At 40.1% G+C, this 25,012-nt stretch overlaps 1 protein-coding gene across 1 annotated transcript in view; it reads left to right on the top strand.

The window, feature by feature from the left end:
* LOC103131464 (centlein) overlaps window positions 1-22,796 on the top strand; it is a 95,750-nt gene extending 72,954 nt beyond the window's left edge. The window contains exons 21-24 of the mRNA XM_016666670.1: window positions 184-369; window positions 6,472-6,669; window positions 13,096-13,170; window positions 22,717-22,796. Of these exons, the coding sequence (XP_016522156.1) occupies window positions 184-369; window positions 6,472-6,669; window positions 13,096-13,170; window positions 22,717-22,755 (498 nt within the window). The 3' untranslated portion in view covers window positions 22,756-22,796. The remainder of the gene's footprint in view (window positions 1-183; window positions 370-6,471; window positions 6,670-13,095; window positions 13,171-22,716) is intronic.
* The last annotated feature ends 2,216 nt before the right edge of the window (window positions 22,797-25,012 follow it).

Below are 25,012 nucleotides of genomic sequence, written 5' to 3'. Positions count from 1 at the left end.
TTATCACCAATATGATCCGGATATTTTTGTTTCCTGTGGGTTATTTTTTTGTTTTCTGTGGATTATTTTTTTGTTTCCTGTGGGTTATTTTTTTGTTTTCTGTGGATTATTTTTTTGTTTTCTGTGGATTATTTTTTTGTTTCCTGTGGATTATTTTTTTGTGGGTTATTTTTCTTCTGTCAGGAGCAGCGGATCCAGGCCCTGCAGGCGCGTGTTGGAGCCGGTGAGCAGGCCTTGTCCGCCCTGGAACAGACCGCCACCGAGCAAATGGAGGGGTTGACCAAGCACAGCTCCCAGGCCCTGGACCGGCTTCAGAGACGGCTGGGCCAGGCGGGCTCGCAGGTGGAGCAGCTGCACTGCTTCATCAAGGTACAGCAGAGCCGCTTGTCTGCTTCAGAAAGTTTTAGATGTGATTAGGCAAAGGTTGAATTTGTTTGACACAAACAAAGTAGCACTGAGGAGCTTTCTGTCTGTGCAGCGCTAACTGAGACCTGATGGCTCAGATAAAACTTTCATCTAAAAAGCCTCAGATACTGGACTACAAACGTAGACAAAGTCCAAAGAACAATACTCAGACCTTCATAAAGCCTGGAGATCGATTGATCCAGACACAAGTAATCAAAAGTCTGACTGTAGATTTTTGCTCAGTTGTGTGATTTCATGGCTCCAGCAGGAAGAAGCGGTAATGATGCGTCTCCCCCTGCTGTAGAGTTACTGGGATCTCCACTGGGAAGCTTTGAGATCTAATTTTAAAGCTGTGTTACTGTATTTAGCTGGTGGACAGTTTGAATTTAACACCTTCATGTCATTAGCTATCTCCATTTAAAACCAGATATTTACATACAATGAATGAAAAGACAGCATTTTTTTTTCTCTCTGTTTAACATTAAACCAAATTAAACGTTTTGTGTTTTAATTCAGCCTTTGCCTACCTGAATTATTTTTGTTTGCTGAAAACCAAAATAATGGGAGAGAGCATTTCTTTTAGAGAGTCTCACATTACTTCCTTTGGAGTCAGAGTGTTTTGATGCATATCGGAAGCAAAATACCTCGCAAAAATGTCAGCCGAGTCTGGTAAGAGAGTCATGATCCACAATGAGCCGAGTTCTGAATGGGCTGAAACGCCGCTCACAGAGAAGAAGCCAATTACAGAAAACATGCACACTTTCCAAACTGTGAGGTATGGTAGTGGTAACGTCATGCTGTGGGAGTGACTGGTACACTTTACAACATCATGAGGAAAGAACATTAAATGGTAAAGCAACATCTTATTGTGTGAACTTGCAGAAGAATATCAGAAAATGTTAATTCTGCCAAACCCTGAGAGACTGTGTGTAACTCAGGTTCCTTATTGTTCTAGCAAACAGAAAGAAATATTATTAATAAGTCCACCTGATCAAAAACAGGAAATGTTTAGAGAAGCGTCGGACGGTGAGATGTAATGTTGTGTCTTTCTGCAGCGAGTATCTGGTAGAAACAGACCACCATGGAGAAAATCTGAGCATCTGGAGCAGCCGCCCTTCTCCTTCTCTGGGCCTAATTCATCACCCGCTGTTGTGTTTGTGTCAATCTGCCTGAAAGTGATAAAGACTGTCCATCACCTGAGTTCAGCTCACACCTGTCTGTCGAAAGAGAAATAGCTGACAGATAGATAACAACGGTGGAAGTTTTCTGCTCACAAACACACCAGGTGGCAGACAGATTATGGACAGAATGCACTGTTACCTTCCTGCAGGGAATTACTGCGTTTTACCCAAATAATCTAATATTTTCACCAATATTGAGCAAATATGATGCAAAGATGTCAAACACCATAGTTAAACCCAGAAGTATTCATAAGCCTGGAGGATTTAGGTTTCAAGTATCCTTTAAATTTTACCAGCATGTTTGTTCTTGAATCTGTGAAGGAAGGAAAAGATTAGGGTGATGGCAAGGAGACCATCCACTGTCACAGACTTGGAGCTCATCACTAAACATAAACCATCAAAATACAACAAAAAATTTACATTTGATGTGATATTTTCTAATAAGACGAAAATAAAAGCACATTAAATTATTTCTTAAGAAATTTATATTCATTGTGTTTTGCATCCAATTTCCAATGATGATGATCTTAAAACTAAACCTGCCAAGGGTGTGAATAGTTTTCTGTTCAGTGTGAAACATGTACAGTAATCATTAATCAATAAGCACCAGAGGTGTCCAACATGCGGCCCGGGGGCCATTTGCGGCCCTTCAACCAACTTTACAGTTGAGCAAATCTGACCAACACAGTTGGTTGATACGGATGGACACTTTCCATCTTTTACAGATAAATAACATCTTCTTAAAATAATATTGGAGGCAAAAAATAGATTTCTATTTACTTACTAAGTTTTTGCAATGTTGTAATTTTAGAGTAACTAGCAGAATTATTGACCTGCTTTTACTGAAAAGCAAATCCTGCAACTCAGAGAACAATCAAACTCTGGATCTACCTCAAGCTGGACGTTTTTTATGTTTCTGTCTACAATCATCTACTGATCCGTTTTCTGCAAAAGTCTGGCTATTTTGATTTCAGAGTAAATAAAATAAAAAAGGCACAAAAAGTTTGTTTTAGAAATGTTGAGGGATAAAATCATATCCCTCATGGCAACAAGTCTGGACACCGCGGATCCACATGGAGCCTGGAAACGACGCGCTACTGTACAGAAATGCGTGTCATGCTCGTCTCCTCCGTTCCCATAACCCCGAGCTGCTGAGGCCGTCGTCTTGTTGTTGAGGATTCACATCATTGTTTGTCTCCCCCCGGCTCTTGTGATCCCCTATAAGAACAGCGAGCCCTTTGATTGGACTGCCTGACGTCCGGAGGAGATTTACTCTTGTCATGTATTGATCAGGACCGGAGGGCTGCGTGTGTGTTTGTGTGTGCAGAGATCTCAGTGTCTTTATGAGCTTATTTTTTTGTTCTCTCTTTCTGTGTGTGTGTGTGTGTGTGTGTGTGTGTGTGTGTGTGTGTGTGTGTGTGTGTGTGTGTGTGTGTTTTTCTATTGTGTGCCAGCAAACCCTTTTGGCCCCTGCACACGCCCCAGGCTGTAAGCACCGCTCTTGAACTGCTAAACAGTGGCCCTGAGTATTGCGACCAATCCACAGTACACAGATACACATGCTGAGATTATTCTCCTCCAAAGAAAGCTTCGACTTTTTATCCTCGCTGAAAAACACACTATTATGGTCAGTTTCTGCACTGCTCTGTGTTTTCTGCTGAAACACTGATCTATTATGCATCAAAATGATTAGCAGCCAATTAAATTTGATCTTCTGGAGGTTTCTGTAGAGCAGAACAGGTTACGTTTGTTGGATATTTAGGCATTACTGTTTGAATAGGACGTTGCATAATTAATGAGTTGTGCTCGTTGTGTTTATGAATTTATTGGTTTATTTCAATGTAGCACAGCTTAAGGGAAACAAACGGTGATTCACCAGTTAAACTAACTGGTTTTCTGCTCGGTCAGCTTCACCAGTAACTGGCCAGTCAGACTCTCCCAGTTAAACTAAAATATCCATTCAGCTCATGTTGATATCAGTCGTTTGTTTATTTACTGTCAGTCAGAGGAAACAAGGATCCATCCATCCATCCATCCATTCATTCATTCATCCATTCCTCCATCCATCCATCCATACATCCATCCATCCATCCATTCATTCATTCATTCATTCCTCCATCCATCCATCCATCCATACATACATCCATCCATTCCTCCATACATCCATCCATACATCAATCCATTCCTCCATCCATTCCTCCATCCATCCATCCATACATCCATCCATTCCTCCCTCCCTCCCTCCATCCTTCCATCCTTCCCTCCCTCCATCTCTCCTTCCCTCTGTCCCTCCCTCCCTCCATCCATCCTTCCATCCATCCCTCCCTCCATCTCTCCTTCCCTCTGTCCCTCCCTCCCTCCATCCTTCCATCCTTCCCTCCCTCCCTCCATCCATCCCTCCCTCTTCCTCCCTCCATCCTTCCCTCCCTCCCAGGTTTTTGTTTGAACTCTGCAGAAACATCTTGGCATAAATCCATTGTGAACTTTTATATTAATAAAACTTGTCAAATAAAACTGCATGAACAGTGAATGTGTGAGAAGCAATTGTTCTGTAGAGAATTTCCACTATTCCCAAAGACGGCAACTTAAAAAGACATTATGCGTTATGCTTCTGGGCTTTTAACCTCTCTGTCATGAAACACTCTGAATTAGGAAACTTTTACAGCCTGCTGGAAAAGTTCAAGTCAAGGTAGGCTGCAGTTACAGTCTTTCAGACACAGAATGTGCTCTGTGTTATACACGCTGTGCAAAGCTGCAATATGTGTTTCTTGTAACATACAGCTCTTTTGTTTTCTGTCAACCAAAACTAAATGTTTAGAGCTGCATTCTGTCATCATTCTGTATTTTTCCAATCTGCCCAGTAACCTCAGGAGTATATGTGATGCAGAAAGGTTTATGGTTTGTCAAAAATGTGCAGACACTTTTCATTTAGCCAAAGATTTAGAGGAAATGGCTGCACAGTGGCGCAGTTGGCAGAGCTGTTGCCTTGCAGCGAGAAGGTTCTGGGTTCGATTCCCGGCCCCGGTCTTTCTGCATGGAGTTTGCATGTTCTCCCTGTGCATGGTGGGTTTTCTCCGGGTACTCCGGTTTCCTCCCACAGTCCAAAAACATGACTGTCATGTTTAATTGGCCTCTCCAAATTGTCCCTAGGTGTGAGTGTGTGTGTGTGCATGGTTGTGTGTCTCTGTGTTGCCCTGCGACAGACTGGGGACCTGTCCAGGTGACCTGTCCAGGTGACCCCGCCTCTCGCCTGGAACGTTAGCTGGAGAGGCACCAGCACCCCTCCTGACCCCACTAAGGGACAAGGGTGTAAAGAATGGATGGATTTAGGCCTCAAAAGCCTGAAGGTGGCTTGATCCCCAGTATGAACTAATGCTGCGTTCCAGTTGGACTTTGCATTGGGAAATTCAGACTTCCCAGCCAGTCAACTGGAACGCCACAGGACCAACTCCAACTGAACCCAGTTACGACTTGAAAGGTCGACTCAATATGGCCGCTCCTCACATGAACAGTGGTGTGGTAGAAACGTGATTATTTTACAAGACACGCATGAAAGAATGCATCTAAAATCAATGTTCCATGTAGCGCCTGCAAATCTAAACTGAAGAAATTAAAAACAGGTGCTTGCTGATGGAAAGGAAATCTTGATCTAAGGACTGTTTGAAGTGAACAAATGCATATGTGAACGCCAAGACAACCAGAGACCGCTCCAAAAGCAGGAAATGGAGTACAGCGCAGGGCATTCTGGGTAAAGAAAGAAATGTGAAGTTAAATCTGACGGTTAGTCAAATTGAAGCGATTGTAGTGTATCGGGCATGCTCAGTTCATTGACACCTTTTGCTTTTTCTACCAAGTTGTTCACCTAAAGCAGGTTATGTAGGATTTGTGGTCTGAAATTCCACGTAAACTGCCTTTTTCTGTATGTTCTAACAGAGTATGGGAGATGATGTTTACTTTGTGTCTCATGATGCAAACCACGTCTGGTACTTGTGTGTGAAATTCAAAAGATTTGAGATATGTGCTGCATGTGAGATTAACCTTTTAACTCAGTCCCTCGGCTGGACTTTGTGTTGGTATCAGCAGCAGCAGCGTAAACCAGCCTCACTCTTTATATCGTTTCCTGTTGCAGAACAAGTTGTTGCCGGTGCTTTTCTTTCTCTGAGTTCTGTTGTCTGCAGCTTTCTCTCACCTGACAATCCACCCAAGGTCAGCTTTTCAGCCGGCTTGCAGGGGAATGATGCAGAAGATTATTGCCTCGATCAATAAGCTCAAAATGAAGCAAAGGGGAGTTTACTTTATTGACTTCCTAGTGTACAGTGGCAGTTTTAACATTTAATTGTCTCTCTGTATTTAGAGCGTACTCCCATTTAGTGCCTGACAGCCGTGCCACCCCAGGCCTTCCTCGTCTCGCTCGCCGCCCACTCGGGCACCATTTGAGACAGCCCCTCTTTAGCTTAATTATTAACACTGTTATGCTGCCCTGTTGTACTGTAAGACGTTTCAGAAAGCAAATAAATAAATGAATGGCTGTATTTTCATAGCGCTCCGTCTTTCTCCCTCTCCAAAGCGTGATTCTTTGCCTGTGGAGATTTTGGAGAAACTCGGGGTGTGTTTAATATCAAAGCCGTGTTCCCTCAGCTTTCAATCAACGGGGCAACAAACCCCGAGGTCCACACTCCTACAGGGGAGTGTGAGGCAAAACCGAGGAGAATCTGACTTTGTCAAACTCAATATTCCTCCATAATGTACTAGGCCTCTCTGGCGCATGCTTGATCAATTTCATTTATTCATCTGCCGGGCAGCGCTATCCCTCTTGTTTTTCTACATCCATTTCATCATCCTCTTCTCCTCCCTCTTTTTTCCTCTTCTTCTCCTCCCTTCTCAGACCCTGGCCAGTGAAATACTTTTAGACGTTCAAGAGGTCAAACAGCAGCTGATGAGCAGGAGGAGGCAGAGGCAGGCCAGCTCTGTGGCGGAGAAGAGCAGCCTCTCAGCCAAGTCCATGATCAAAGCCAAGTCCATCGCTGCCTCCATCCTCAATATGTCAGAGAATGATCTGGCAGATATAATGGAAACGGATCAGGTAAGGCCGAAGGACAGCATTTTATTCTGACTTCAGGAGGATCTATATCTTGTTTAGAAAAACCTACAGAGCTCCCGACACATGACAGAGTTTTCCTGCTATAAAATTTGGAAAGTTTTTGGTTGTCGTTCGCGCCTATAACCTGAAAAAATACCGTACCATCAACGTCGATGTGATGCATGCCGTGACCTCAGGAAACTCCAAAATTAACTCCTGACTTCAAGGGTGAAAAGGGAGAAAAGTCAACACTTAAAAACAATGTGGACTCACTACTCTGAGGATGTTCAGCGAGTTACTTAGTTTCTTATGTCACAGAAATGATGCAAATCATGAGGTTGATGACTTTGTAAAACATACCTAAAGAGTGTAACAGGACTCGTGTCTGCACATCCATAAAAGATCTTTAATTTATTTATCTAAAATTGAGGCCTTAAAATGTCTTTAATTCATTTAAAAACATCTAAGTTGTCCATAAATACGTCAATGACAGGTCTTAAATATTTATTTTGTCAGTCAGAAGTTTGAGTTGCAGTCAGAAACTTTACTTCATTCTGTGACTTTCGGCGGTTTTGGCTACTGCTAACCAGCTGCTAACATAGCCTTGTTAGCTAGCTAGCTTTTTCGCGTCCAAGTGCAGATTTATATTTGCCATTGGATCACTTCTTTTGCCAACTCATGTGACTGTTGTTGCCAAACCCATTCATTTAAAAAAAGCTGGGCTCTGCGGGGGTTAAGACTGTGGAGAGACATGTGCACCATGAGAAGCACAAAGCTGCTGCCAAGAGCCCAAAACGTCTCCAGAAATGTCACAGTTTGGATCCCTTGGTGGCTAAAGCTGCTGCTTCCCTATCAGTGATCTGAGAACGACACAAACTCAGAGGTTTGGTGGATTTAAACACCAGTTTGACTTTCTGAAATTTTATTTCAGAAAGTTGTGACTTTGGAGGGAAATATAATTGAGAATGAGGAGAAAAGGGGAACGAGGAGCAGAGCCACAGACACGGCTATTATGGCAAGCAGAAGAAAATATTAAAATGAATGGTAACTAATGTCTTCAGCTAAGTAAGAATGTGACAAGAGCTACAATTAATCTCAGAGTATAATTTCTTCCTCCATAACTTGGCATATAGTGGCTGTATATGTACATATGTATTTACATGTATATACATATTTCTTCATTTAAGTCCTTGAAATGAATAAGTAAACCCAACGAAATGAGCTTTTTATATTTATTTTGTTTATATGGTATTTTTTATTTGATGGAGTGTTTATTAATCATTTATTAACATATATATTTATTTTTTTTTCAATGAAATAACTTCATGTTTGGTACAATCCCAAATTACACATGTAACGACTGAACAGACATGTACAGGAACTACAGCGGCGGACATTTTCTTGGTCCAAGGTCCAAACTCTGTTTGCTGATGATGGACGTTAACACACCTGACTCGGCAAACGCCGTTCAAACTTATTCTTCAGAACAGGCAGATAAATTCAGTTAGACGTCCGGCAAACACCCCGAACTTCAGTCCGACTGGAAATTTGAGGTGTAATTTTTGTAAACAAAAAGGTGAGTGACGAGTCCAGATCCTGGATCCTGTCAGCCGAAGTACGAAAACGCTGGAAACAGGTTGATGAAGAATATTGTTTTTTTATTGTTGAAGTCTTCCTGGGGTTGAAGCTGTCAGAAAAACCAGAGGAGTTGCAACAACATTGATGTTTTTTGTTTCACCATTTCATGTCTTTCTTATACTTTTTTCCAATATCTACTATTAATTCCAACAGTATCTTTTCTTTCTTAAGGATGTTTTGCAAAAACTGAACACTCAAGCTCTTCTAGTAGTGATTTATTTGTCAGTAGTGCCTCTTCCAGTAATGTCTGCTTTTGTCTGAGCTTTGTTGATGTTGGTGAGATGTACAAAACGCACCGATGAGGTCCTGAGTTCAGGTAACACGGAGAAAGGTCCGGCGCCGTGTTTACGGCTGTTTGATTTCAATCTGAAAACTCATTCCAAGTTTTCACAAAGTGCAGCTCTGCTCCTGGCATCAAAGCCGTCACCGAGCTGAAGCTCCTGTTATTGACTGCTGGACGCTTGCAGAAGTGTTTCCAACTGTTTTCCAACTTGGTGAGTTCCTCTCTCCACCATAGATCATTCGCAACAAAGTCATCAATTAACAGCCGTGTTACAATCAGCCCAGGATCTCTGGGGACTTCCCCTCATCTATCACTAGATTAGAAGGAGCTCACCAGGCACTTACTCACACTTGAAACCAATTTGGAGCCGTTGCCGAGCGGCTCCACCCCTGTATGACAGAGAACAGGTTGAGACCAAGTTTCTCTCATCGGTTCTGGTCAGAAGTTTACATACGCTCGTCATTAGGGCTGCACATTGTGCCGCGAATATATCTGCATATTTATATCACAAGGGACTGTTTGGAGTAGAATAATATATTCCAAGTGTTATGAACTTGCATTTTTCTTGCAAACACTGCAAAAACACATAATCATACAAAGTAATTCTGGTCTAGTTTCTATGGCAAATATCTCAGTACACTAGAAATAAGGGGAAACCAACTGGAGAGTAACTTTTCAGCAAGAAACATGAGCTTGTTTTAAGTCAATAATTTCTTAATATTGATGAAGAAGTGTTTGTTCCTTTAGCAGATTGTTTCACTTATAACAAGACATTTTTCCCATGTTGTAAGTGAAATAATCTGGCAATAGTCCTTGTACTGCTTGATCGACTTAAAACAAGCTAGTTTTTGTCACTGAAAAGTTCCTTGTAAGTTAGTTTTCTCTTATTTCAAGTGTACTGAGGTAGAAACTTTAAAATTCTCCCTGGACTTTGACAGTTTTTGGCAAAACCCTGTAATCCTGGAATAATCTACAAAATGTTCTCGAAGTAAAAATACTCGCAGCCATGACTGATGTGCACAACTAGAATAAAACTCCTTCTTTCCATCAGACTCTACAGTGAACTGACTACATGTTTACATTTGCACTGCTACCAATAATCTGCTACTCAATTCTTATTTGCACTATTTATTGTATAAAATTGATATTTATTTACTACGTTTATCCTGTTATTGGTACTTATAGATGATATGTTGATATATTTATAAGGCTGGTTTACATTTCACACTTTTCTTTACATTTTTAAGTGGCTTTTAAAGTAAGTTTTTCATTGTAAATTGTTTCTACGTGACAAATATCTAACTTTTAAAAGTATTATAAAACAGGCAGTGAAGGAGGAATGTCATTGTTTTACTTTGGAGGTTTGTGTTTGTCTTTTTTTATTTATTTATTATCAATTATTTCACTAATTTGTGTAATTCTGATTTGTGTTGCCTAATTCTTATTTCAACTTCCTGGTTAAATAATAATGAAATAATATTTTTTAAAGTAAGAATTTGGTTCCCAGGCCTAAATGAAGGATTGGTTTTCTCTAAACTACACAGGGTCAAAATTATCCGTTCTGGTTTAATATCTATGTACAGCCCATCGAATATATGCCGTCATATTTGTAAGCACATGTTGATGTTTTACTGTTTGCTGGAGTCTGAATTCAGTGAGAATAGATTCACTTTAATCAGCTTCCAGAAGAATCACTTTTCTCGTGTCTAAAATCTGATAACAGATTTTTTATCTTTAAATTATAATCCTTGATTCTGATCAGAGTTTGTAGTTTACTTGGTTTACTGTACAGAACAAAGGGAACAAAATTACTGCTCTGTCAGTCCTTTTTTTGTGTGTTAAATCCTCAATAAACCGTTATTTTTTATGTTTTTTGTTCATCTTTAGTCATAAGTTAAGTTTTATAAGCACATTTGTTTTTAAATCTGTCTTTTTGTCTTTGCTGCAGAGGATTAGTGTTGGTATGTTGGTTCAGTGTAGAAGTTAAAAGTTTGTCATTAGATTATTCCTGAAGAGTTAAACTCATCAGCTGATGACACTAAAGCCGCCTCTCTAAACCAAAGTGTTGATGGGACGTAGCTGCATGCATGCAGAGGATGTGTGTGCTGAGAAATACCTGCTCCGCTCATATTTACCCTCTTACATCATGCTGCTCTCCTGGTGTTTTGTTTTTTTCTGCCTCTGTCCGTTCCACGGTGTGCAACGCAGCGCAGACCTGAGCGGCTGCAGGCTCCCTGGTAACTTGTTGTGGAGTTAATGATCCAGATGTAATAAGGCTCTAATTGCCAGACCAGTTTGTTTCTACACCATAATGTTAGAGGAAGGGTTAGTTATTTGTTATATGTCTTCCAAGGATGGACGCACATTTACTGAGATTTTCAGTCACAAACGACCTGCTTTGTCTCAGTTTTTGTTTTTAGTGCAGCACTTTTCTACAAGATCAAAAGAAATTTACTCAAGTAAATTTAAGGTTATGTGTTTTCTGGTTTCGGTTTGGTTTTATAATCTGAAACGGTAAACAAGCTGCAACAAAAAGCTTCTGAACCTCCCCAGGTTCCAGTGTGGCTGTGTGAAAACAACCCTGATCCAAGGACTCTGTTCAGTGGCAGATGTCTGGAGCAATAAACACGCAGGTAAAAACGTCTCACTGCCAGGTCCAAAAGAAAACCCTCGCAGCTTCTGTGTCCAAACCCTGGGAAGTCAGCTGTATCAGGAGAGTCATGCAGCTGTTTGATAAAGTAAATACAGCGGCCATAGATTATACACCGGGAGGAAACTGGTAGAGCTCAGTCCAGAGCCAAGGGAAATGTCCCATTAGGCATTTTTGAAAGATTGTAATCATCAAAGTTTTATGGGTTCTTCCTTTTTCTTTCTCCCAACTTGCTTCCAAGTTTCAGAAATGCTGGCTTTTGCATAACGCTGCAGACAGACAGAGTCCTAAACCACGGAGGTGAAATGATACCGACTGGATATCAGAATCAGAGACACCGGAGTGATCCACTTACTCCCATCAAAAAGAGTTAAAATATTACAAAAATGTAAATAATAGTCAAATTATGAATAGTTTAAATATGACATGTAAATAAAATAAAAAGGAATGTCTATGGAAATATGTGTTTTTAAATGAGTGTAGTTAAAGACAGTTGGGCGTTGTATGCTCTGATCCCAAATGCAGGAATGACTTTCTGACTCTTTAAGGGATTCTCAACCAGCTGAGCATGTTGGCCTAGATATATTGTAGTTTTCCTATTACATTAACCCAAGTCATTTGTGATATGTAAAAACTCACAATTACTTCAAAAATTTTAAATTCTGTTTCTTTTATTTTTCGCCAACGGACTTTGCCATTTTTTCAGTGCATGCTGTAGCGATGGTTACAGTGGACTCAAGCCTGCAACCAAAACACAGGACCTGAAGGTCATGGAGCCTGACAAGCCCACAAATCAAACTCCACATTTTCATTTGTTGTTATTCATGAAAGATCTGTGGAAACAAACCAACCTGATCGGATTGTGTCCTGCTGCTCATTATGTTAGCTGGAGCTAACACGACCAGGAGGAGCTAACACAAAATCAAAACGGACTGGAAGATGTTTAAAGTGATGGTGAATAATCTTTAAGTGTTTGAAACAAACTATTCCAATATATTTGTGAATGTTTTGATCCTGCTGCTAAAAGTAAACCGTTTGAGTTAGAAACTGGAGTTCTTTACAGCTTATTGTCGGATTGGCGTTTCCAAGCAGCAGCAGCACAAACACCAGCTGTTTGGTCCAACTCTCTCCTCTTCTTCTGTTTGTTCACCATCAGCTTCATTTTCCTTAATTTCTGCATTGTTGAAGCTCTGATTGAAACTGAAAGGGCCAAACGTTACAGCGACGTCAGTGTGACTGTACTTAATTTATATTGCTTAAAACGGCTTACAGTATTTTTTCAGTTGTTTTTGCATCTGAAATAAATGTTTCTCAGATTTTATTATTACAACTAATTGTGGATTCCTTTCATGTATGTTTATCAGCTGGTCAGCTTATGTAGGGAAAAACTTTCAAGTTTAACTTTGTGTTGTTTTGTATGAATTGAAAAGTTTTAAATAAATGTGTTTTGCACCGACTGTTCTTCAGCCATTTCAAACCTTAAAATGTAATATAGTTGTCACAACAGCTTCAGCAGCGACACTGGAGGTTTGAAGTTAACAGTTTCTGCATAAATGCTAAGTTGTGCATGTGTGCAGTTACTTTTCACATTGTTTATTGGCCGTAACAAGGAGAGCTTTGTTTAAAGTTGCTCAGTATGCAGATGCATTGCTTCAAGGTCCTCTGTTGTGTGAAGCTACAGTTCTGCCTGTAGACATAAAACCCTGAAAGGTTGACGTAAGATTCTGTGGTAATTTGCGTCATCGAACAACACTCCTTCATACCTTCTTTCCCATCAAGGCCTGTAGTGCAACAGCAAAATGTACATTTTTCTGTCTCCCGTCAGTAAAAATAAGTCTCTTTGCTGTTGTGCTTCCAGAGGTCGGCCACCTGCACAAAGACGTCCGGAGACCAGGTCTGGTTGGACCACCTGAACTTCATCCTCCAGCAGAAGGTCAGCAATAGTTACCTGTTCTACTGGGTCAAACACGTCTGCATAGTGAGCAGAGCTGGAACCAGGTGTTGACTTGTGCTATGACAAAAGACACATCAGTATTTGTTTTCAGTCGTTACGTTTCCATTACAAATCTGCACAAAACTTTGTTGATATTCCACTCATGTCGATAAAACACAATTTTGCAATTGTGGCGTTTCCATCAAATAAGAAATGCACTTGAAAATAAGTTTTTAAATAAGTTACTAAGTCAGCTACTGTCTGACATTGAATTATTCTGAATGCTTGTGTCAGTTTGTGACGGCGACTCCAGACTCTGTTCTTTTGTTACTCATTTGGTGATATGGTTACCATCACTGCCCATTTTAAGACCCATTTATGGCCAAACTTTAACTTCTCTGACTCATGTTTTTAGATTTTGCTACAATATTTCCACTTAATGTTTCATCCTCATGATGCCAGTGATTTTATGAAGTGCACCAGTCCCTCCTGCAGCAAACCATCCTCACATCATGATGCTGCCACCCTCGTACATCACAGTTTGTATGATGATCATTACAACCAAACACTTAAATTTTAGTTTTAGACCACAGGGTACATGTCCAAATGTTTGAGTCTTCATGTTTGAATGACTTTGCAAACTGCAAACTGGCTTCTTTTTGTTTGTTTGTTTCTTTTGGAGTGATGGTTTCTTCGTTTCTGAGTGGCCTTTCAATCCAAAATGGTTGTTTTGTTTTTAAAAGTGTCATTTTCTTTTTAAAATAAATATAATTGGCTGTTAGAACCAAATCCCTGCAGAAACCTGAACTGACTACCAGATGATGATGATGAGAGCTTTGAAAGATGCAGAAGGTCCAATATTCCACTTCTGGACTGCAGAGCTGAGAAAATAATCCCCCACAGTCTATTAAATGAGACTGAAACTCATAATGAGAAGCGAGCGGATCCTTGGGATTATATTCTCTACAGCGTAGCTAAAATGTTCTGATCAATGCGAGGACCTCCTGCGGGATTGACACGAAAATTAGGACAGAGGTGGTCTTGATCTGTTTACTGGAAATCTATGTGTGGACATGAACTCCCTGGTGGGACGGTGTGCGGACATCCAGCGGTACGCTCTGAAAAAAACATCTAACATGATATTTTGGAGGATTTTTAACCTTTTTTTTTCTTCTGATTGTTGCTGCAGATAATTTTTTGTTTCTTGTGCAAATTGTTTTATGATTATTTTAATTGTGAATTAGATGTATTTGATTAACAGGACAGTGCATATTTATCAGAATGAATACATCCTGTAAATACGCTACATTTAGGCAAAGAGGATCATTTTCGTCTGTAGCGGATTGATGGAAAGGACTAAAAACTAATACAGTTAACATGCAGAAGAAAATAAACAAGCTTTCATTTGTCACAGATTTTAATACATATCTAAAAGCAGTGTGATTTAGATTAAATATAATAGAAACAACAACATCTGCAAGAAAAATGCATGTAAAAACATTAATTATTTAAAAAATGATTTCAGGAAACAATTCAAAGTTGTAATATTTCTTGGTCCTAATGACCAAGCTGACCAAAATACATTCTCCTAAATGGTATCTTACAGTCTCTCCTACTTACTGCTCATGTAGTTTTAATTGTCCATGTAGTTGGACAGACTCAGTTATCATTTCAATATCTGACTCAGGATTATCTATAAGTTTGCATTGAATGTTTATTAAAACATTGACTTTTGCCTGAAGACTTTTGTTTTACAAATAATTTTAACTCTTTGGAGTTTCAAAGCTTTTATCTGAAGATGTTTGCATTTCTATAAATGTGCTCTCAGGTTTGTAAATATCCTGCTTTGTCAGTGTTGAATGGAGAAAAAAAAATAAAAAAATTAGGGCAGCAGGTTCACGCAAATCGAGTAAATAGAAGCAGAATTTGAGTTCCCACCCCGGTGATCCTGCTCCAGGCTCGAAAACAATGATTCAAAAGATGAAACAAAGACGGGCGAGTGCATCCTCACCGCTGGAGCCTTTGTGTGCTCACAGCCACTCATCTGTGAGTGCTCTCTGCTGGAGCTTTGCTTGAGCACTGTCAACGTCTGCTCGCTGTGATACGCGTATGATTGAGAGCGTCGAGGAGTGTGTGTGTGTGTGTGTGTGTGTGTGTGTGTGTCCATGTCAGCAGCTGCTGCAGGCACTCATGCGTCGCCTCCGCACCACGACACACAGCAGACACTGTTCTCTTGTTCCCCAGATCTTCTCCTGACCTTTCCACCTCCCACACACACACACTAACACACACACTCACACACACACACACTCTGAATCCATGTTTTTCCCTTCTAGCTGGACAGCTCTCAGTCCCTGCTCTGTCTCTCTCCGCCGTCCTCTGTCCCGCGCTCCTCTCTCTCCCTCCCTCTCTCTCTGGCTCAGACCCCGAGGCAGCTTGTTAGTGGGGAACTAAATATTGATTTGGCGGGCCTGTCGATGCCGGGAGAATGAGCTAGTGTCCACCAGAGACCTCGGCACCGGCAGCCTGCTATCGACGTTTTCCGTGGGCAGAACAGGGGCGGTGGAGGAGCGGGGTGGGGGGTGGAGATGGTGTGCAGAGTGGAGGAGGAAGAGGAGGAGGAAGAGGAGAGTATGACAAGGCTGAGACTTGCCCCCAGGTCCCTGCAGGGACCGCTGGGACCGCTGCAGTCATCCCCCCTTCACCGAATCAGACTTTTTCTATCCCCTTTCAAGTCCATCTTCTTCTGTTTTTTATTTATTTATTTCTCTAAATTGTTATTCTGCCTATATTTTCATTTTATCTCACTCTGTGTGGGCTGGTTTTTTTAATTGTAATTTCATATGTGGACATGAGACTGTCCTGACCGTTTCGGGGGACATAAATCATCATCATGTTTCCTTTAATATTTGAGACGTCTAATTAATCAGATCCAGGTCTTTACTCAAAGTTACGATAACAAATTTTCATGGACGATAAATTATCCCAGAAGATATTGCGATAAATGATAATATTGTTGTTTTGAGACCATTTTCAACTGATATAATGCAAGAAAACATTCTAAGATCAGTAAGCTTTAAATTCTAATGAACATTTAACACTGGAAAACATTTTAATTATTCAAAAACAAATAAAATGAATTATGAAGTCTCTGGAAACAAAATTCTCCTTAAAAAAAGGTTTAATAGAGACGAAAACACCAGACTGAAAACTTTTATCCAGTTTATTGTAGAAAGAGAGAAAAGAGAAAAAATGGGCATATCATTCAAATGGAAATGATTGAACTCATTTTAATATATCATGCGATTTATTGATTTATTGCTTATGGCGACAGGCCTTTTCGTACTGGTGCTTGAAGTCCTTGAAAATGCTTGAACTTCAGTTTTCAGGGTATGGAAAGTGCTTGATTTCTGTAGAAACTCTTTGAAAATGCTTGATATTCAAACTGCACAGTTTTGCAATAAAACAAAATATCGTTCTTGATTAAAAACCTAAAATGGGAAATAAAATTACAGTTGTAACCCAATATTTTCATACAGCTTATAAAAGACACTTTTTTTTCATTGCCTAAAGTAAAATTAGACTAAACTTGTTTGAGGTCTGTTAGAAATATCAAAAATATTTATATTTGCTAAATGCCAGAAAACTTAGTGAGAATTTATTTAGTTTTGCATATTGTGTTAATTTGATCTAGAATGTCATTTACCTTAACAGGGTTTCCTTTGATTCTTTCAGTTTAATGAATATTTATTATTCCTAATGGAATAATTAATATTCATCATTAAGTCACACAGTCAGTGACTTAATGATCTGCTTACATTTTACACGTTAAAGGTTATTGACATTGCAGGACTTTTTTGTTGGTGTTTTGTTCTCAGACCAGTCAGGTGGAAAGACTGCGGGAGAGAAATGTCAAAACTTAAACTATGTTTCAGTTTACCTTTAGATTTATCTTATGTATTTTAACTCATATGCAGCTTCATTACATAAAGTCTGATACATTTAATTTGTTTATCTTTGATCATTTTGATAAATATGGCTTAAAGGTAAATACAACTAAAAATGTCATAAAAGTTCAATAAACTAAGTGTTTTCTAATACAGAAATGTAATATTATGGAAAGGCTGCTGACTTAATGGGTGCCAAGCAGGAACCATTAAAGGTAATTGGTGAAGAAACTGGCTGTTCATAAAGTTCTTCATCCATCCATATCAATGGAAAGTTTAGTGGAAGGAAAACTGTGGTAGAAAAAAAAGGTTAGCCTCCAGAGGATTGTGAAGCAAAGCAAGTTCAAGGGTTTGGTGTCGATTCACAAAGTGCTGACTTCATCTGCTGGAGTCACCACACACAGACGCATCGAGGACACGGACGACAGAGAAGAAGTGATTTCTCCAAAAGCAACGTGAAAAGTCTGAATTTATTATGCAAATTCACTCAAAATTTACATTCAGAGGCAAAAAAATGAGAAGATTGCAAACCTGAGAACATCATCCCAACTGTGGTTACATGGATGGCAGCATCATGTTGTCCAGCAGTAGGAAGGACAGGTGCACTTCTCATAAGGAAACAACAATATATGAAAATATATAACATCCTAGGACCTAAGACAGGGTGATGCCTTTCACACAAATTGGTCCTCGAAGAGCAAAGCAGAGCTGAAAAAGTGTGTTGGTAAAGCAACCTGCAAACCTGACCCAGTTGCACCGGTTCTGTCTGGAGGAATGGGCCAGAACTCCAGCAAACTGTTGTGAAAACCTCATGGAAACAAACCTAAACTTTTCACCAGAGCCAAACAGTTTAAAAGGCAAATTCATAAGATGGAAAGGAACTGCAAATATTCTCTTGTATTTTTCTGGCATTTAGCAAACAGAAGTAAATGTGTTGATCCTAACTGACCCAACACAGGAAGTGTTGGTCTAGTTTAATGTCAGATACAGTGTATGTACATTTCTGGTATAAACTCTAAATGCAAACAAAAGTCAAAAAAGATCTTCATAAATCAGTCAATTAAATTGAAATGGAAGAAAACTTCAAAAAGGAAAATCTTGAAATTAATTCTGGAGAAACATCTGGAAAATAGGAGGAGCCTTGAAAACAAGCTTTTATGGTTTACTGTCTCTGTTTAGGCAAAACAAAACATAGTCACAACATTGTGATTGTTTTTTTGTTTTTCGCTCCCCATTAGCCTACCTCCAGTTCCAGAACCAGTGCTGTCACTGGTTCTTTGCTTAGCCCCAGTTTAGCCTGAAACTGGTTTAAAAAATCCTTCAGAGGACGTTCCTTTTCCCACTATGCTTCTCCGCTCTCTGTCACAGCTTATGAGAAGCTCAACAAGCAGAACCTGGGGAAGTTGACTGGTCCGGGCTGTCACCTTCGCTGTGACACTAATAACACACTTTCCTAACAGGAATATGATCATACCCAGAGGTGCACTCACACACTTGTTCAGATGAAAAGACACAGACAGAAATAGACTCTGTGAAAGGAAAGATGAGGGATCCATGTCCCTAACTGGCTGGCCTGTCACTGAAACAGGATGAGAGCGCGCGTGTGTGTGTCTGTGTGTGTGTGTGTGTGTGTGTGTGTGTGTGTGCCTATATATTTGCGCAAACTCACAGCAGCCTCATCTTGTCACTGTCAGTATCTAATGGAGCTGCCAGGGGGACAGCACTTTATTATCTCAGTGGCCCTGTCAATAGCAAACCCATCAGTCACTGTGTGTGTGTGTGTGTCTGCCAGTGCAGAAAAAACTCCAGAGAGGAGAACCGGTGTGTGTGCAGGTTATTGTTCACAATCACTGTCAGCCACTGCCACTTGTCAAAATAACATATTCTGCGATCAGACTTTAATTACTGGTTTAAACCTTTGATGTGAACTGATCTTTGTTAAAAAATGAATATGTTTTAATCTTGAACATGAAAACAGCTCCACTCAGTAGATAGTAATTTATCTACATTGATTGTTTGTCATTTTGATTCTCTACTGAAAAAAATTAGAATTAATGACTTCTTGAGTGTAAACTGTGACATCATCCAAATCCCTTCTCTCATTGGTTGATCAGACCTTGCGACGCCTCCTCCTCCAAATGTTGCCAACTCCAGAGTTTTGGTACCAGAGCTGTTGTAAATGATTATTTTAATAACTAAGTAACCTGTTGATTATTCTGATGATTAATCCAGTAACTAAATTTAAAAAATGACCTTGTTCTCTAGTAGCTGCAGAAAATGCTAGTAAAAAAACTTTTTTCGGTAACACTTTATTTGAAGGGGGTTGAATAAGACTGTCATGTCTTTTTCATAAACATGACATAACACCTGTCATGAACATGAATAAGCCTTCATGAATATTTATGACTGTTGTCATAAAGCGTCATTCGGTAAATTATGACACTTTTAATACAAAGTTGACATTATTCCAAATGTCTTTGTTGTGACAACTTGACATTAACCAATAAATCATTACTGATATAAATTTGTTATAAACGTATTACTGATTTCACTTTAAAAAATAGGTAACTTTGTTATTAAAGGTAAAGTTTAAACAGTAATGATTTATTGGTTAATGTCAAGTTGTCATAACAAAGACATTTTGAATAATGTCAGCTTTGTATTAAAAGTGTCATAATTTACCGAATGACGCTTTATGACAACAGTCATAAATATTCATGATGGCTTATTCATGTTTATGACAGGTGTTATGACATGTTTATGACAGTGTCATGACAGTCTTATTCAAGCCCATTCAAATAGTGTTACCCTTTTTTTTAATGAGTAAACTTGTTACTGCTTAAAAGTCAAATATAAAAACAATGCAAAATTATTTTTACTATCAAGTTTGAAGTAAAAAAAAAAACATATTTCTTAGAAATAAAACATTTTACCTTAACTTTTAAAAATTAAGAAGCAGACTTAAACTGAGCCAATAGTAAACATTGTTGCCTTTTATATTTCAGTTTAGTTTTTAGGATGTTTTCACACTTGATAGTTTGGTCGACTCGGTTTGATTGGGAACCAAAGTTGCAACATTTGTTACATGTTCAGCTGCTGTGGTTCACTTTCACACTGCACTGTGTCAAATAACCCAAACAAATTGAAAAACCTGTTATTCTCCTCTCTACTGAAGGAAATTACATAGAAACCTCTGAAGAAGACTCTGAGTGCAACTTTCTAAAAATGAAGTAGGTCAGACTGTAGTGGTTGTAGGATTTCCCTGTTGTCTTTGGTAAAAGACCATGAGCCGTTTCTCCCACTACCACAAGACACACATGTTTGCTTTGGTTGTATTTACCCAGAATGCCCTGCGCTGCAGTCCACTTCCTGCTTTTGGAGTTCACACCTGCATTCAACTGAACTAATACCGAGGTTTATAAGCAGGTCAGAGTTCGCCTTTTTGGGCCACATCAGAGTCTCTCCTTCCTAAATGACCCAGACTTTCTAGAGTTGGATTAAAGCGGACCAAACAGTTAATGCACCTTTAGTTTCCGATCACCAATCACGATTTGCTGAGTGTAAAAACGCCCGGTTCCAGTCACCACCTGTCAATTTCTCTGTACATCTCTGCTACCAACCCGAGTGCTGCCCCGCCCCGGCCCGCCCTCCCGCTGCTTCCCCACATGTCCACTCAAAACGAAATGAAACATTACACTCATTTCTTCTTCCCTCACCTCCGCCGTTGGGTTAATGAAATCAAAGCCAATGCCTCTGCAGAGAGGGCCACCGTGTGCAGCGCTGCCGTAGCAGGATCAGGGGACAGCGCTGCCTAATAACCCAGAGCAGGCCGGGGGGGGCACTGCGTGGCTCCACCGCAGCCCACCATGAATAAGGCCAGCGCTGAAGATGGAGTGTCCATGTGGGCCGCGGGATCCAGGCATCGGCCGAGGAAGCATCGATTTAATTGCCTTTGGTTTATTTGTGGAGTCCTAATTATTGACTGGAGGTAGAATTTAATGGGCCGGGTCTTTATGAAGACAGGGAAATGACTGGCTTCTGCTGCTGGCCAATAATGAGCAGGACAACACACACACACACACACACACACACACACTCCCTCAAGATAATTTTTCACACTCATTTTGCACGCACATGCCTATCTCGAGCCTCATGACAGCATAATAACATTTAAAAAGTCATTGAGTGTGTTGATTCCTTTATGAGAGGACAGTGGTTTGTTTTAGTGGTGCAGGGTGGCGCTGAGGGCCTGCTAATATTTACCCCACAATCACACCCCGGGGAGGCGTACAGGCATCACTTCTTATCAGCCTCCCAGCCATAACAAGCAGGTGGACCTTACATTAAGAGCCTGGCAGAGACAGCCCACTCCAATCTGCTCGCTCTTGTTATAAAACATCAAAGGCGTTTATTGATGGTGTGAAGGGCTGAAATGATTCCTGTAATTTCAACTCTCTGCTGCTGCTGCTCTCTTAATGACCGCTAAACAGTAAACAGGGCTGAATGGCCGACTGTATTCACGTTGTCTCTCTGGAAAGCTTCTCGGATGTTCCCGGGGATTTAGCGTTCGCCGTTTTCTCGGCACTCTTTGCAACGCGCGGGGAAACTTTTCTTCTGTTGTTGTTGGTGCTTTGAGGCTCATATTGTGCTGCGTGGCTCATTATGTCGCCGTAATGACAGAGTGCTCAACTCCTCTCTGAAGGAAAGTGACTAATTAAGCCTCATTTAATGATTGAGCTAATTAAATCAGCCACTCCTTTTATCTCTCCGAGTACGTTCGTATGTGTGCGGAGGGGACCCGAGTCGAGTCTTTGTACTGTAAATATGTCACTGGATCAGAGGCGGAGACTCGGTAAGGAGGCTCCCCAGAGAGCGGCGTCTGTGTTCGCTTCACAGTTTTGGGCTTTTTTTTCCAGCTTAAATGTGAAAATAAGTTGACAGCTGCAGCTTGTTACTCATTAAACAGGTTGTGATGAAGGCAAAGCTGTTTTATCGTTTGTGTGGCCTCACAGCTGCACAGATTACTTATTTCAATAGCAAACTATGGAAGCCTGGTCCTGCCAAAACTGGGATGATCAATTTTGGTTTCATGGAAGCTTCCTTTTAAACTTCTCTGGAATTTGGGGTCAAAGTTCAGGTGTTATTTGGGTTTTTGAGATGCTGATCTACCTATTCTAAATCTCAGATGTAATAATTCCACAGTCTGGACCAGTAATATCAGAATTATGTTCTTTCTGACATCATGCAGATCAAATCTTGGTAATTTCCTAAAAGTGTCAACATTTTTGATCTTGCATGTGAAAGCTGCGCAGCTTGTTTCACTGTGCAGCTCCGGAGTCCTGAAGTCTTCTTAGAGGTTGCATCTCTTTTGTATGGATATCGCCTCTCCTCGTTTTTTTCTCCGTCGTGGCTGAACTCGCCTCCTTTCCTCACCTAATGAGCAGGAACCTGAAACAAAGACCCGGTGCTGTTCTCTGTTTAATCTTGGCTTTATTTAGGTCAGATCCCTAACAAATACCATGTTGCACATTGAAATGATGTTTCCAAACAACGTATCAAGAAAATGAGAGATTTTTAATTACAGTATTTGTGGCCCCAGGTGTCCAATTCCCTTTCATATCCGTCCCTGGTGGCCTAAAGGGGAGAGAAACAGAGGGATGTGCCGTGCTGCTGGGGAAGGTAATTATGAAGAAGAGCAGGAGAATAGGCTTGTCGGCGCTTTCGTGATTTTCTTACCTGAGCCCCTCTTTGCTAATGTGACATATTCATTATTGGAGATAATCAAATGCAAGGCTTTTTACTGTGATGCCTTTGTGCTTTTTTTAATCTGCTTATGCTGTTATTGTTGTTATTCCCCAGTTTAATAAATTTGATTTTCAAACAAAAGTGAGAGGACTAAAGATCAAAGAGCTGCTTTCCACCCCTCTGTGATAAAACTACAGTAAGTACTTTCTTACCTTGACTAGTGGCCTAGATTGGAGACCGCTCTCCAACGGGGGACTCTTACTTACTGCAGGTGTCCTTTGGCACTTCAAACACATTTTTATGAATCTGCTGGTTGGGTTAAAGCATTCTGCATCAAAATATATTAAACACAGAATTAGGAGTGGGAGAAATGGACTTAAAATGATGTCCTATGGTTTTATTGTGACGTTGGTAAAAGTGACGATAACTATTTATTCTTTTTTAGGCAACTTTTTTCTTTTTAAGTTTATTTTTATACCACATTTCAGCAGCAAGCAGAGGTGGGCAGAGCGCCCAAAAATGTACTCAAGTAAGACTAAAAGATAGGCGTCCAAGAAATGACTCAAGTCAGAGTAAAAGAGTCTACCCAAGTCCTGAGTAACTGATCAAATTATCAATAATTTAACATTTAAAAATTACATAATCAGATGGAACAAAATGCAAACTTAAATGGAAATGTTGGTATTTTAAAGACAAAAAGGACAATAATTAATATAAACGTCATAAAATAAAATCAGACAAAACATTTTTCCAAATCAGTGTCTTTCAGAATAAAACTTATGAACTTTAAAACTAAACCTGCAGGAGTGTTTCTGGAGACATTTGGCTTAAAACAAGCTTGTTCTTCAGTCAGTGAAATTACTCACAGTCGGCCAAATATCTAGAAATTTTACTCAAGCAAGAGTAGAGATACTTCAGAATAAAGTTTCTCAAGAAAAATAAAAAGTACAGCTCAGTAAAATTTACCTACGAGATTTTTTTCAAGTAGGTGTAACCGAGTAAATATATCTAGTTACTATCCAACGCTGGCAACAAGTCCGTTCAGACTGCTACAGATCGTAAAAAAAAGTAAAAAGTCATAAAAGGAACGGTGACAAACATTGAGGCCAGTGCTGTCATCAAAATCAGTACATATCAAATATGTTGTTCCCTTTATTAAGGTTCAAAAGCAACTCCACACAGCGTGTCGCAGGGGTGCCCAATACGTCGATCGAGGAAGGTTTTGAGTCGATCTCGGCAGGTGGCAAACTGAACGCCGCCAGGACGCTGAGGCCAGCACCTCCTCTTCTGACAGGCTTATCAAAAATATTCACTAAGATCCTAAACGTTTGTAGCTTCATTAAAAAAGAATAACTATAAAAAGTCAACGAAACATGTTAAAATTAATAATCTCAGTAATTATTGTTTCAACAAGGTGTTGCCCAATTCAGTGCATTTCGGTTCCATTAACAAAAAAAGAGGAAAAAAGGCGACTCAAAGACCGACTGAGAGCAGAGCAGGAGTTTAAATGAGCTGCTCAGCCACAGCTGTGTCCATGAGAGGCTTATTAATGATCGAGGAATAAATATCAAGCCTTGAAACCTGATATCATAACGGACTGAATGTTGTGTTTTTAACGTAATCTCTGCTCGGCTTGCGGGGCGCAGGCGGTTGCCCCGGCAACGGGTGGCTTAAACAACAAAGAGACAGAGAGTAAAAAGGTAGGAGTGGTTTAGAGTTGATCGTCTGTTCGGGTTGTTTTACCTTTGTTTACCTTTGTTTACCTTTGCTGTGGCTCATCACACCTGCTGTAGTTTCTGAACATTCAATAAACGACAAACTTGGACTAATTACCTCGTTCTTTGTGAACATACGTCACAACATCAAATAGGACAAATATATTTCATTAAGTTTTAACAAATTCTACTGCGATAATTATGTGAAATTAAATTAATTATATCGCGACTTCAGAAGATTTGCCTTTACCTTTACTGGGCTCTTTGGTTCCTCCTATCAGTCTGTAGTTTCTCATACTGAGGTCATCAACCCAAAGTTCAGATCTGCCATGACTGACCGACACCTGCTGGTTTGCAACCAGCTTCTGACTGAGAAACCAGTAACCTTTTCCCAGTGTCAGAATCTCACTGAGGAAGAAACTGCATCAGGTTTTC

This window comes from Poecilia formosa, unplaced genomic scaffold (assembly GCF_000485575.1).
Source record: "Poecilia formosa unplaced genomic scaffold, Poecilia_formosa-5.1.2 Scaffold766, whole genome shotgun sequence".
In the NCBI taxonomy this organism is placed as follows: domain Eukaryota; kingdom Metazoa; phylum Chordata; class Actinopteri; order Cyprinodontiformes; family Poeciliidae; genus Poecilia; species Poecilia formosa.
This window is presented reverse-complemented; position numbering and strand designations above follow the sequence as displayed.